This window comes from Temnothorax longispinosus, chromosome 10, assembly GCF_030848805.1.
Source record: "Temnothorax longispinosus isolate EJ_2023e chromosome 10, Tlon_JGU_v1, whole genome shotgun sequence".
Taxonomy (NCBI): domain Eukaryota; kingdom Metazoa; phylum Arthropoda; class Insecta; order Hymenoptera; family Formicidae; genus Temnothorax; species Temnothorax longispinosus.
The window spans coordinates 8,013,752-8,028,897 of record NC_092367.1 but is presented as its reverse complement, the minus strand read 5'-3'; the positions used below and the strand labels follow the sequence as shown (position 1 = coordinate 8,028,897).

Below are 15,146 nucleotides of genomic sequence, written 5' to 3'. Positions count from 1 at the left end.
ACGGGTATAGCCTCGTCTCTCTCTCTCTCTCTCCCTCGCTCCGAGTTTCTCTCTTATCTACGGTAAATCCGATCTCCGAATACTCGTTATCTTCACCGCGCTCGCGCGCGTCCCCGCCCCCCCCCCCCCAGATTGACGCGCCACTTGAACGCGCAAAATTCTGCCGAACGTTTTTCGCCGTTTCGCGGGAGACGGTTGATTCTTCTCCGCGAGGTACGCAACGGATATTCCCTTCCTTCTCTCTTTTTTTTCTTTCGTTTAGTTCGACGTCGATCCGCGCACCTGTCTAACCCGTCGTTAACCCACGCGGATCGGAATTCCGCCAGATATTTATTTGTTTCGTTATTCGCCTCGCGAGAAGGAGCGAAAGAAAAAGAGAACCGTTCCTATGGCTGCTGGCGCAACAAGTGTTTCCTCTCCCTCTCTTCCTCCACTCCTCTCTCTCTCTCTCTCTCTCTCTCTCGCTCTCTTCCGCGTGCTTCGATATCTTCACCGCGCACCGGCATAACTCGTCATTAACGCCGCATGAAATTCCGCGTGATATTAATTCGTTTTTGCTGTTTGCTCGACAAGAACACCTTCCGGACGGCCCGCAATAAGCATTTCCTTCTCTCTCTCTCTCTCTCTCCCCCCTCTCCTCGGTTGCCGTAAAGACGCCGAGCGAGTCAAGGGGGACTCCAGCCAACGAGAGAGAGAGAGGGGCCGCGTCGACGCGCAGTCGCCAGGTGAGGCAACGACGACGACGTGTTCGCCACGTTATACGGGGGGATCGCGCGGTCAGTGCTGCGGAGAACCTTGCGACTTTCGACGGCGCTCCGTCCGAAGCGAGCGACCGACCGACCGTGGGGAGAGAGAGAAAGAGAGTGAGCGAGGGAAAGAGACGGGAAGCACACCCGTAGTTACGCGCCCGCCTGTTCGAAATCGATCCTGCCTGTTTTTCTTTTTTTTTTTTCATCTTCTCTTTTCGGTTACTCCTTACTCCAGGTGCGCGCCGCCGTCGGTCGGACCGCCGCGCCGTCGGGCCCATAACCTCAAAAGTCCACCGCGTCCGTCCGAGAGCCGCGAAAGAGAAAAATAATGTCGTGCGCGACGGATAATCAGTGAGGCGGATCAGTGACAGACGTCCCCCTCCCCGGGACGTCGCGACGCTGCGCGTCCAGTGCATCGAGAAGCAGCGGGAAGAAAGAAGATCGGGTGAAGAAAGGGGAGGAATCGGAGCAAGGGGGTCGTTTCGGAGCCGCCAGGTGCGCTCCCGCGGGGAACGATGACGGGAACGAGGACGGGAGGAACCGGGAATGGAGGAGCAGGAGGAAGTGGAGGAAGCGGAGGAGCAGGAGAAAGCTCGCAAAATATTCTGGTCACCCTGTACGTGGCGACCGCCGGCCTCCAGGGCAACGCGCTCGGCTCCGACGAGGAGGAGATCACGCTGCTCGTCTACGTGCTCATCGACGAGCTGCAGAACAAGGTAAGCTAACGGCGGAAGGAGCGGCGGGCGGGTGAAAGGGAGAAGGAGAGATCGCGCGCGCGAGCGCGCGCGAGAGGCGGAAGTGCCATGGTTTCGCCACGGACGAGTTGAGATGAGATTCATCTCCTCCCCGTGGGATCGTCCTCGCAGCCGCGAGAATCCCCGCTGCACCTCGGTCGAACTCCCCCCCGGGATTTAGCCGAATCGTCGACCGCGACTTGTCGAGCGACGCGTGTATTTTGTTGACGCGCGACGGAGTCGTCGTTGTTTGTCAAACGGGGAGTTTCGCGATCGGGGACGACGAGATTGTGTATTGGAAATTTCGCCGCGAGCGCGAGCTCCGCCGGTTGATCGACCGATCAAGCGGCTCGAAGTCTTCCCTCTTATGTCCGTTTGTACGAATATGGATTAACTTTAATCTCCGTTCAATTCACCTTTCATCTTTTTCTAAGTTCTAAGAATTGGAAAAAGGTAAGAAGTAAGTTAAAGTTGATTTCTGCATTGACAGAAAAAAATTGATGTCAATTTGTCAGCGAACTTGCCAACGCAAATTGTTGGCGCGAATCGAGTGGAGATTGATGTGAATCGATAACTTTTGTCGTAGCGAAAAATGCGTTCGTTTCGAACGTGCTTTCTCACATTTTCTGGAAACGCGGATCGTGTGTCTTCCGCTTCAAGTCACGCGTTCAAAATGGGAGACCGTGTCTGACCCCAAAATGTCCATTTCTACCAATGCGGATTAACTCGCTTTTTATCTTTTCCTAATTCTAAGAATTAGATTTATCTTATCTATCTTGATAGAAATGAGCATGAGGCCCAATATTTGTCATTGCGCTTCCGCGCAAGAAACTCCGTTGAAACTCCAAGTCTCGAAACGAGACAGCGTCAACAGACGAATCTCGAGAGTCAATATACGTGACGTCGCATTTGTAATCACGATTCGAGTGAGAAACTCATCAGGTGAAGACGCCTGAATCCGCCTTTTCGCGACTCGGCGGAGAGAAACGGAGGTGAATGGAAAGTGCCATTTAAGGCAAACTGAAACCACGACATGCGTTTGCATAACTTATTCAAAAAGGACTAGTTTTTGTTACGTAGCTGTCTGTAAAAGATATATCTGGCTGACGACAGAATTTATTACCTTCCGAAAAAAATACTTGGCACATTTAAGAATAATCAATCGATATACAGCGTGTCTCGCGATACTTTTCGTAGAGTAGAATATTTTTGAAGTAAAATATTCTTTTCATAAAAAAAAAAGTTCAACCACGTCTTATCGCGAGCTGCGTATCTTTTACAGAAAAGGAGAACGCTTCTCCGGAAATAAATGAAGATTCCTTTTAAATGAGTTGCATAAATATGTGTCACGATTTCTCGTAGAACTGCGCAGGGGGAGACTTTCGTCAACCTGCCGAAATTCATTTAACAGTTTTTTAGCTTTCCGCGTGCAATGTCTACACCGACTGCGACCATGACGATTCTATTGCCGGCTAGACAGCTCGCGGCCCCGCGTGTCCGCTTTCGAACGTAGGTTTTAGTTATGCAAATGTTTTCTCTCTCCGTACATCGTAAAGACTAAAGACGATCGCGCGTAATCCGAACATAAAGAGGAGCCAGTCGCGCTCGGCGAGACCCGCTTGTGATTCAGACCTGCCGGCCTAAAAGCCTCGAAATTCGTCGCGGTCCTAAATAGCTTAAAACAGGTACGAGAGATGCTTTTCTCCGCTAAATCGTAATTGATGCTAAAGATCGTTTCCGCGACGGCACGAGGTCGTGAATTGCGGTTTGCCCAATTCAATTCTGATTGCCCGATAACGGATACTCCACCTCTAGGATCCTCCTATAGCGTTAGATAAGTCGGCTAAATTGATTTACCGTCGCCTCTGTTTTGCGTTACGTTTATTACGCTAAAGAAATCCGGCGAATTACGTCGAGGGACGATTCTCGAAAATGTGATAAAGATCAATCGACGTCAGTAGAATCGCTGATTTTATATCGAAAGATCAAGGCGCTTTCGCGATGCGCGCTCATCGGGCTCGCATCGATTAAGTATCATGATTAGCAAGTTTTTTTAAAACGTACCACGGGGTCTCGTCTCGACTCTCGACACGCGAGATGTAAACGAAAGAAAAAAAGATCTCGCCGAGCAGATCGCGCGTTCCGTCGCGTATCGGGTGATGACGAAGGAGGGCTTTTAACAGATGTTTTTCACCGAAAAAAAGAAGAGACATAATTAAAGAGGGGCGAAGGGAGTTTATCGAGGGACTTTGCGCGGTGGATCGCGATCTCTTGACGCGCAAATCGCGTGAACTCCCCCCCGGGCGATTTTAAAAGTGTTATTACTCTTAATTTAATAGAACCGATTCAGTTTTTATGCAATTTAATACCTCATTCGACTGTAATTCTCCGCAATCACTCGCTTGATGCGTTGTACAATTAATCAACGGTTAAATACGAGCATAAGTGATTTTTTTTTGTTTATGACGAAAGCGAGAAATTTTCTCTTTTGCGCTCGGACAAATGATTTATCTTTTACGGGGCTATTATGGTTTCGTGAACAGCTTAGAAACTTCGTCACGAATAGAAAAGAGATGTAGAAATCTAAGAGATCCGAGTTAAATTATGGCCATCAAGATGTGGTCTCGAGCAACGCGGTTTTGCACAAATATTTGATTTTGCCAAATATACGAGGTGTAACTCAATAAATTTTCCAAGTTCCAAGTCTACTTAGAATAGTTTTACTTTCGAAAGTCCAATTGCTTGATCGATTCGGAAATTTCGTCTCTGACTTTCTCGTTTTTCCATGTCATTTATTCATCCATGAATTTTCAATGATTTTTATAACCTTTGTCGTCGCATTGTCGTTGGATTATTCATGTAGGTTGATTTATTTCCCTTAGAATTTAATGTCTCGCGCCGCAGTTTTCAGTAAATCTTAGTCAAATATTTTTGAATTATTGACTCTTTAATAATTGTATAAAAAATATTGGACATCATCTTTTATTATAGATTTTCGATTGTTGATTTATCCAGACTTAAGTATTTGCATTTTATCCTTCGAAAAGTGTGACGTAGGAATACATATATATAAGAAATATTTAGAATAAATGAATATTAATATTTCAGGCCATATCATTAAAATATTTATTCCTCAGAAAACGGTTACGTTAACTAGCATTTTTCTGCAGCTGATCTATTCTGAATGCTATCTGTCTCGATAACAAAATTGCCAAGATAATATTACCAAACTGAATTATACCGAAGCAATTGCATTCGCAGATAACAAAAACTCTTTAAGCATTATTGCATTTTTTTACCATTCTACTGAGCAATTATTTTAATTTAAAACGTAGGCAGATATTCCAATATCTAAATAATTTCCTTTTCCTACATTATCCTTTTATGTATTTCCACTTTTCTCCGTTTTAGCGTCAAAATTCACGTTTCTCCTTCGAAAACTGTATTCATACGCAATTCAATGCAATTTAATATACGACCCTTTTCAATTTAATTTAAACGAATGTTCAGAAGCGGGATATCTACCTTCGTCTTGGCGATCGTTTCGTCGCGAAAGATTTTTGTGAAAGCCAGAGCGCAATTAAATCTTTTTATTTCATATTCTCCTTAAAAATCATATAAAATTTACAAATTGGAAGAAATCGAGCCAAGAAATATTCTCGATTTATTAAAATTGGAAATAAAATCAAAATGGAATCGGGACGAGGAGAAAGTGGAGGATCTCCACGATGATCTGCAGAGATCATCGTTCCCCGATTTCGAAAATTACTATAATTATGTATTGTAATTAGGAATTCGTTTTCATTTCGCGAAACGGACTCGTATATTATTTCAAGCATTCGCGATTCCTGGCCCGAGTAGGCAAAAGCTCGAGATTATACAGACGCAGTCGCAGGATTCACGTACCGGATTGTGTAGCGATGTATAAGTACCGTATATACCAGACACGAGATGCTTCTCGTGCCACCCCGGGTTGCGTGAATCGTGAATCTCGCGACGCCGACGAATTCGCGGTTACGCAAAACCGCGGCTTCTCGAGCTCCCGAGATCCCGCGGAAGCCGGTCTCTATATCTATCTTTCTCTCCTTTTCTCTCTCGTGGTGCGAGACGCTTGCGCGGTCATGCCCGTGCGTGTCGCCGGCTGCCATTGTTTCTCGAATTATCCGGCGGAGGCGGAGCATCGCGCCCTCGAAAGGTCGTCCATTACCTCCAGCCTTGTGCCGGCGCGATCACCCGGTTATGCGCCTGGCGCCGTTCGCACGCTCTTTCTTCTTTCTTTCTTTTTCTTTATTTTTCCTCCCCTTTCTTCTCAGCGCTGGTTCTGAACCGCGCTCTCTTCTTCTCTCTCCTCCCCTCCCCCTCGCGCTCCGATTGACCTTTCTCAATCCTGATTTCGTTTAAATGGCACCGTCCTATAACTGCCGGCTTGACAATCTCCCTCGAATTTTAATTTTATACCGGCTGCATCATTTTTCTCAGATTGAATAAGCCTAGTATAGTTTCTCAATTTGTCTGTACTTCGATTTCGATTTTCACTCCCTCGCGTCTATACGAAATTTAATTTGAAAGTGCAGATGCTCGCGATCGCTTTGGGCCGGTTTTGCGCAAGGGTGGTTGCGATACTCTTCCTTTCCGCGATTGAGACATTTTCTACGTTTCCGCGCAATTTCGCCCCGGCCCGGCCGCGGCGTCGGCGACGCTGCGTAATCCAGCGACGTTGAAGAAAAAACGTTAAAAACGAAAAATCGTGTCTAATGGTGTCCCGCAACGATGCTAAGGGTTTTACCTGTCTAATCTAATCTAAACGAGCCTACGGGAAATTCTACAGGAAATTCTACGGGAATTGAAGTTCTCGATCTTTTTAAACAGATATCTTGTAATGACTTGTAATAGGATACGAGTCTTTATGCTTTTATTTTCTTTCTTAGCTATTCAGTCGCATAATGATTATGCTAGTTTGCAAATTTTTATTTTTGTTCTTGCTCAATCAATAAATATCATAAAATTTTGAAAATAAGATACATTTGAAGGAAAAGAAAAATTCACCACATATCTTATTTAATTTTTTTTCAACTATGACAAGTGATATTAGCACAAATTTAAATATATTTAAAACATTTTAAACTAATTACAAAAATAAATTCTGATTATAAATAGAGTTATGGAGACTTCTATCAGTTAGGGAAGGTTATTATCAAAAAGGGACGAAAACGTGATGGGTTATTATTGCTGGTCTCTTCTATTGTAAGAGAAACAGGGCCATAAAACCTTACAAAAGGCAAGATACTAAAAAAAAATTGTACATTCCTTTTTTGAGTTATAGACAAAGTTATTGCAAGTATAAAACAGAAAATATTCTTCAACTTTCATACTGTTCCTTGATTTTCTAAAATTTGGGTAAAAAAATTGCGAGGCACTTTTAGACGTGTAGGAATTTTTGGTTTGGCATATACAAGCAACGAGACAAGAGGAAGAGGAACAATAGGAAACGGGTCTTTAAGGCCATTGCACGTAACAAAGTTTTAGTCATAATCGTAAGGTTGTAAGAAAATAGACCAATCGCAGTCGATTATTCTCCTCGCGCTTGAAGAATAATCAAGTGTGATTGGTCTATTTTCTTACGGCCTTACGATTAAAACTAAAACTTTGTTACGTGCAATGGCCTTTAGTTGGTCACGAGTAAAAAACGCTGTAGACTAGTTACAGGATTCTACATCGACGTTCGCCGATGTTCTTGTTCTTCCTCACGTTTCTTGGATCAATCTCGCGACACGCGACATAACGCGTCTCTCGGTTCGAGAAATCTAGCGCGCGCCCGCGCGCGCGCGCGTTGCAGCAACAGGTGCTCCCGGTTTCCTTTATTCTTCGTTGCGAATCGTGTCTTGCACGAGTGCGCCCGGGTCCCATCTGGTCGGCTGTTTCCTTTTTTTTCCTCCCTCCTCGAGTCGCATACCTGCCTGCCTATAATCTCGAATGGTGCCCCGATCGGGGACAACGGCCGCGAGCGAGCGAGCGAGCGAGAGGCGCTCCTCTCCGGTCTCCCCCCCCCCGGTTACGGAGAGGAAATCGAACGATAAGAGCAAGTTGTCGCGTTGTTGCTGATTATGATATCGTCTCGGATAGCGGTATCTGACATAATGCCTCGCCTCGAAAATTGCCACTCGGATTTTCCAGGGCAGTGTCTGCCAGCTCTCGCGGATTGTCGTCGAGTTAAGAATGTCGGTAGTTTCCCAGATTTCTGCGATAATACATCCGTCTTATGACGTTTCGTCTCATCGCCTTTTCGTCTTTTATCGCATTGCATATTTTTTTCAAACAACAAATTTTTGAAGGATTAACGACGACATGAATAAAGAACGTTAGTTCTTTACTGTTGAATTAACGCACGACATTCTTAAACTACCTACAATCGAATAACGATACAACGGGAGTACATAACGTTTATCACGATTAATGTAATTCCAAGTTCTAAGTTCGACAGGAGAGGAAGTGTAAAGTTCACGTGACGAGTAAGATACTTGTCTATCTTGATTCTAGTCACTATCTATTTACTTTGCAATTGTAAATTGACGCACAGGCTGTTTTTACACAGCTTTTTTTTTACGTCGAAAACAATTGCGCGCAAAAAAAAGAAGCTTGAGAAACATTTTCGGGGAGTTTCATCTTTTTTCTTCTTCAGTAAATGATGCTGTAAAGACATTTGAAATTACAAGTAATTACACAACAAATTGAATGGACGCGCAAGTCTTTTGAGTCTTTCTTTTGAATCCTTTACTAATCTGCGTTTATCTATATACTTACTGATATATTTTGCTTATACAATCTACAGTTATCGAACAAAGACTGACTTATCTAAACTTATCGTATATAAATTAACTAACTTATCAGATATCGTGCAGCTGCTGAAGGCTAATTGTATAAAGCTACAACTGTTAATAGTATCCTAGATTTCTACAATAATACATCCATATCACATAGATTCGTCTCCTCGTCTGTCCTTTATCGCATTACATTACAGATTCTTTCGAGCAATACATTCTTCAAGGATTAACACGACGACATGGATAAATAAATAATTGTCGTATATCGCGACGAAAAGTTTCGGTTCGGTTTCGACAATTTGCGAGTATTCCTCGCGGCCGATGCTGCTCGAACGGAATTAATTAACAGAAAGCTGAGAAAGAGCAAACTGCATGCCCACAGAAACATATCGTTATTTATGAAATACGATCGTCTGGCGACGGGATTCAATTACTCTCTTCAAGCGTCAGTAAACCACGGTTTACTCTACGACCAATTTCATAACTCTTTGCGGTGAGCCTGGTTGATGCCCGGCCAGGTATATATTGCGCCGGTATATCCCGTCGCAGATTTGCTGGAGCATTCTCTCTCGTGAGAAGCGAGAGGACGTTGACTTATGCTGACAGCAAGGCTGCGGCTCTGTATCTCGAAACGCGGCGCCGCCGGCGTCAGGGACGCAAAACGAGGCGATACGTCCGCCGGCAGATTGAAAAATCCTGCGGATTTCCGCGGCGTCCGGCCTCTCGCGATTTTGCTAAAAAAACTCGACGTACAGTACAATACCTACACCCGAATCTTTGCTCAAGCGAGACTCGCTAATATTTGAGCGGCCCGGAAAGTCGCTTGTTTGTCGTAACTCGCGTTTTTCCTCCTCCTCGAAGGAGACGCGTTTCCACGGGAATTAACGTCGCTTAATTATACATGCGGCCACTTTTGCATATGTACACGGGGCGAACGGTGGAGGGAGCCCGGGGAGTCGTGTTTTTCGAGGAGCGGAGCGCGCGCGCGCGCGCGGGTCCTTTAGGTCAGTTTAGGTCTTAGGTATTCGTCTATCAAACAGAGGAGGACGTGCATCTTTCATGAGCCGGTCTCTCCACACGAATCTCCCTCTCGTAGACTCTCGCCTCCGACTTTCCGTAACCAACATTCCGCTCCGTGTATACCCGCGAGCCGTAGGTACATATGTTCGCGCGCGCGACCGATCGACCGCCCCATTCCGGTCCACCATCTTAACTCTTTCCTCTCTTCCCACCTTCCTTCCTCGCTCGCGATGGTCTCTCCCACCCCGGTCCGGCTTCCACCATGGTCGCCGGCTGCGAATCGGGATTGCGTCTCGACTCGCCGAGCGCGAGCGCCGGGACACGCAATCACATATCAAGAACAAGATATACGCCTGTAACGCGGGATTGATTAGGCCTTCCATTACGAGCCCTCGCTAATCCCACGTTAAGAAAAGAATCGCAGCGAGAGATCTCTCCGGTCCGCGAGAGAAGCGGATCGCCCCCCCCGCCCCCCGGCCCCGGGCCGGTCGTCTCGTTCGATCAACCTGGAGATGGACACGTGACGGTAATGACAACTCGCGTTATGTCATCCTCGCAGGGACGCGACGTCGAGCGTGACCCGGTAGACGTCGAATTACGTAACTCGTCACGTTTGCATTCCTATTTGTTTTCTCGTTCCCTCTGCCCCTCTCTCTCTCTCTCTCTCTCTCTCTCGACGAGGAGGACGGATATTCTTGTCGTCTCCCGAAGCGGGACCTTTGACCCTCCCGGACTTCACCTCACCGCGATCCCGCAACGTCGCAGTTTGACCGGCGCATTTGCAATTTATGAGAGTACTTCGCGTGTATAACGTTTGATTCGACCTTGTATACAACCGCGGCGGGTTTTATATACGGTTGCAACATCCTCGTCGTCGGCAAAACGAAGAAGGAGAGAACGTTATACGTCGCCGCCACTCTCGCCCCGCCGATTTCTCTTCTGCTCTCCTTTTCCTCCTTTTTTTCCCCCTATTTTCTACTTCGTTTTCTCCGCACGGCGCGTGCCACGGTTTCAGCGCCATTCGCTATAGCTTGGAGGTGATAGTATTGGTGGAATACTCTTTCGTTCATTGAACCCTCGTCCTTCGGAAAGCTCTTGTCTTTCTTGTGCATCGAATCCGGAAGACGCTCGAGATACGAAATTAAGCTCGTTTGTTAATAGTATTTAGTAGTATTTATTTAGTAATAGTATTTACAGCATAATTAGTAATATATATTTAATATTTATAGTATTTAGTATTCAGTATTTAGTTTTTGGATTTGGTACTTGGTACCAGTAATAGTATTTAGTATTTATATATGTATGTAAAACAAACGTCGTTTCTTCTTACAATTAACTTTTCAAAGTTATGGGAAACGGACGGCGAGTTTCATGTTGAGACGAATCGAAGATTATCTCTGATAACGCGAGGTTTGCGAAAACCTACCGAAATTGATGGCTATAATTATCGAGGAAAAACGCATCGTTTGTATAATCTTCTCAAAAACAAATCGCGATTACGATTCGCGTCTTTTCGAATTCGCGCACCGTTTCGCCGTTTAAGAATTTCAAAGGATATTCGCGGAACCTTCTTTCTATGCAGTTTGAAACAAACGCACGTCCTTCTCTCGCGAGCTTCCGAGAAAGCGGGACCGGCTCCGCGGTTTTTCGGTAAGTTATTCCTGTCGCGTGCGTGCAAAAAGGATCTCGCGCAGCGACGAAGGCCGGTCGAAGGAGCAAGTTATATATTTACGTAATGCTCGGTGAGAGAGAGAGAGAGAAAGAGATCCTTCTCGTATTGCGCCACGGCTTTTCATCGACGCGGCATCATTCGAAGACGCTTGATCCACGCTACGCGGTTGCGAATGTTGCGATGATAAATAGTGCCTCCGGCAGAACCACCTTGATCTGTTAACCCCGCGCGTCAAAGAACCTGCCTATTATATTTCTTGCACGAACATACGTCGTCGCGAGCTGTAGAACGCGAATAGAGCTATAAATATTCCAATACTTATATCTCTATGAATAAAAATTAGGATTTATATTAAAAGCTGCGCAATTCGAAGCGCTGGAAATAGAAATATAGCTGAATTATACGTTCGACTATTTGTCTGCGCGTTGATTTTGTGCTATTCGAAAGTTTTTTGAGCGATTAAAAGGAGGATTGGATAAAAGATTAACAGGAAGTCACATCTGACAGATCTCGATACAAGTTAGACCTGCAACTACACTGTTGAATATTAAAAGATTAAATTCAAGCCAATACTTTAAGTTAAATAACATTTTGTTATTTTTAACTACCATGCGTGTCGAAATTTATTATTTTCACAAAACAGTAGATATTATTTTAACTTCATTGGTTTAGTTAAATTAACGCTATATCGAGTAGGAGCAGAACAACCTACAAGAATGGTTAAAAATTACTCAAATTGAGTATAATTTGACACGAATTTAACAATGTGACCAAAGCAGTAAAAATAATTTTTTTAAATTACAATCATTTAATTTTAATCGTAAAATTAATCGATTTTATCGGGACATTTTCTGAGATTTTCGTGACTTTTGTAGTTATGTATAAATGATTAAATTGATCGATTTACTTTTTCTCTTCATCCTTTCTTTCAAAGATATAGTATAATTAATTAGCGGAAATTAATCATCGATAGTTCCAAGGACGGTGAGCATAATCCGGGTTAACACCGAATTTACTGCGATGTTTGAATTAACGTCCGAATATATTCTTAAATTTGAAGAAGTCGCGGCGCGATAAGAATATAACTGTAGGTTGAACGTGATTGCGTGACGTAAACCAAGACACAAATAAATACATAAAAGAAAGCTTAAATGCGCGCAAAAGTCCGCGCGATAAGCTTTTCCCGCGCGTCTCCGCGAGTTCTTATCGCGGAAAATTATTTTCGGAAAATGATCTCGTAACTGCTTTCGAGGCGCTAGCGTCATTGTTATTATTACTCTTAGTATTGGTAGCTATTATTATACTCAGTATTAATAGCGACGGTAATTTTAAGACATTCTGTACATCGGAGCACATGGTAATCATCGGAGACATACTTATTATCATTCGTATATGTTTATGCTGATTTAGTACTCACGTGTATACCTGCATAAAAGATATGCGGGCTCAGCAAGGTCGAGGGGCTTTCGTACTTTGTCCATTCGTTCTTCGAAGACCGCGTCGCGTCGTTAGACCACGTCAGAATTAAAACATGACGTGCATGTTGCAAACTTTGTCGCACTAGTCCTGCAAGACGATTCGAAAGATTCGATGCTGCGATAAGAAATCTCAGCTTCCTTCGAAATTTGGAAAAAAAATTCGCATAAAACTGAAATCAGAACATTATTAAATTCGCAGTGTCAAATTATACTATTTCTCTCTTTCAGTAATAACCATTCCTGTAGATCGCCACTGCTCCTACTCAATATGTCGTTAATCAATTTCATCCTTTAATATTTAACAGTAAGGCATTATGTGTTGATCGATTTCCGAAAAACGGAATTAGCCTGGGAATTCTCGAATATACATTTTTATTTATTTACAGTAACAACGCGGGATGCGAAATTTCGCGGTGTAAAAAATCGCAAATTTAGAGAATCTCTTCATCATCAGAGACTGTCTTGACGTCTTGAGGTAACGTTTCGTAATATTTCCTTCGCTCGGTGGCCTCTCGTTCGGCCTCGCGATTTCTTTTCTCATTATTAGTTGAAGAAAGAAGTCTGAATAGCCCATTCGACGATTTACGATTCTCTATTGTTCTGCTTCTTTTTATACGTGCGAGATCCTGAACCAATAGCTATAATTTCGCGTAACGTTTTAATTACTTAATTATAAGCAACTCATTTTTGCTCTCGACATTGAAATATCATCATGTAGCTTGTGTAACGTGTAACCTGATTGTAAAAAAAAACCTTTTTTTTACAATCAAATTAAGGAAACTCTTTTTTAACTTCCAACGTCCCTCCAAAAAATGTATAGCTAGCGGCGTCGGTGCAATTATGCCGATTATCACTATTCCAAGCTGTCGGGACACCGATGCACCTCCAGCTGCCCCTTCCGATATGCAATCGTCGCAGCTGCGGCGAAAACGCATCGGTCTCGTCGCAGGCGCATCTAGGCGTTAACACCGCTAATCGCGATGCATTATCGATGCACGAGAAAACGCACGGGTCAGGTTCAAGGTGCTCGTGACCTTGACCGCGCTGTCGTAGACCCTGGTCCCCGACCGTCCGGTTCTGCGTTTCGATCGAAAAAAATCTGCCCGGATCCCCCTCTCGTCCCCCTTCGGAATGTTTCGACAGAGCATATTTCTGCAAACGGGGGGAAGAAAGAACGAAACATGCGACGATAACAAAACGGAACGTGTCTCTTCGCGTAATCGTCCGGATTTTATTCGTATCGGGTCGTATGTTTATGGATTAAAGTCGAGTAACTGTAAGTAACGCTTGCGACGAGGAGCGGTGCGGGGAAGTAACAAACACGTGGCGATAACGAAATGGAACACCGATCGTGTGCGATCGCTGAGATTTTTATTCACGGAAGTGAATTTTAATCTCTCGGCCTAACTGGCCAAGTTTATTGAATAAAATTTATAACGTTTCGACCAAGGATTTTGATCTTTTTCAAAATGTAAATTAGAGTCATGCACTGTTAAATTTGCACTGTCAAATTATATTCAATTTGCGTCATTTTTAACCGTTTATACATGTCCATTGCTCCTTAAAAAAATGTCGTTAATTTAACTAAACCAATAGAGTTAAAATAATACTGTTTCGCGTTAAAATAATAGATTTCGACGCATTGGTAGTTGAAAATAAAATGTTATTTAACTCAAGGTATTGTTTTGAATTTCATCCTTTAATATTTAGTAATTGATAATTTATTTGAAGTCTAAAGAGTCTACTAATTATTAAATCCTCTAGTATTTAATAATTAGTAAACTTTGTAATATAGTAGACTCACAAAAAATCTCTGTAATTATGACATTGTGCCCAAACTACGTCATTTAAGTCTAAAAGCTGAATTATAAGTCCAATTTTTATTCACATCTGCGGAAATAAAACGGAACCGTCTAACGAAGTAAAAACGAGGCAAAAACATGCTCGTTTCACAAAGACGATTCTTTTCTCTTACTACGAATCTTATCCCGCACGAATGTTAGGACAGATGGGACCTAATGCAGTCGCGCGAAGTGTCGTAACGCACAATCCGCGCGTCGCTCGTTTTCCTTTCGCAATAATATTTTTCATAACATTTACTTTCGCGCGGCGAGTGTTTCGACTTTGAGCGCGGAAGCGGCTCGCGCTCGCGTTTTTTTTTTTCTGCCTCATACTTCGCGACTCGCCTCGATAAGCACGGAAGCGAAAGCGTACGTCGTCGCCCCGCTTTTGTTCGCCCGCGCCGTCTGATATCAGATAAAATTTAAGTTGCGTCGGTTGCGTCTCTCCCCGTTGTGCTGCGCGTGGAATATAAGTAATTGATTGCGTCTTTCACGCGCCGCATAGCAACAGCCTCGCCGCTCGAGGAAGTTTTTTGCCACGGCGTCGCTTCCTCACGAACTCGGGCACGATTCTTTTTGCAGGTGCTGGGCAGGCAGCAGTACATCGTGCGACCGATGGTAATGGAGGAGAGTTGCACGCCCGGGACCGGCAGCGAGAACCCAGCGATTGCCGGAAGTAGCGGGATCATTAGCGAGGCCGCGCTGGCACACGCGCCAGCCTTGACCGAGCGAAACCTCCGGGAGTACGGGATTCCTCTGCAGCAGGCTATCGAAAAGGTGCCCCTTATATCGACGAAAATGAAACGGATCTGAGATATTCATTGAAAAGTT

The 15,146-nt window shown here is 44.2% G+C and overlaps 1 protein-coding gene across 2 annotated transcripts in view; it reads left to right on the top strand.

Moving 5' to 3' along the window:
• Positions 1 to 734: 734 nt before the first annotated feature.
• The window catches only part of LOC139821018 (RNA-binding protein fusilli-like), a 34,327-nt gene continuing 19,915 nt past the window's right edge, over positions 735 to 15,146 (top strand). Inside the window, exons 1-2 of one of the 2 annotated variants that reach the window (XM_071791719.1) lie at positions 735 to 1,465; positions 14,898 to 15,092. In XM_071791719.1, coding sequence (XP_071647820.1) covers positions 1,265 to 1,465; positions 14,898 to 15,092 — 396 coding nt within the window. In that variant the 5' untranslated portion in view covers positions 735 to 1,264. The remainder of the gene's footprint in view (positions 1,466 to 14,897; positions 15,093 to 15,146) is intronic. The other variant, XM_071791720.1, reaches the window with a different exon arrangement.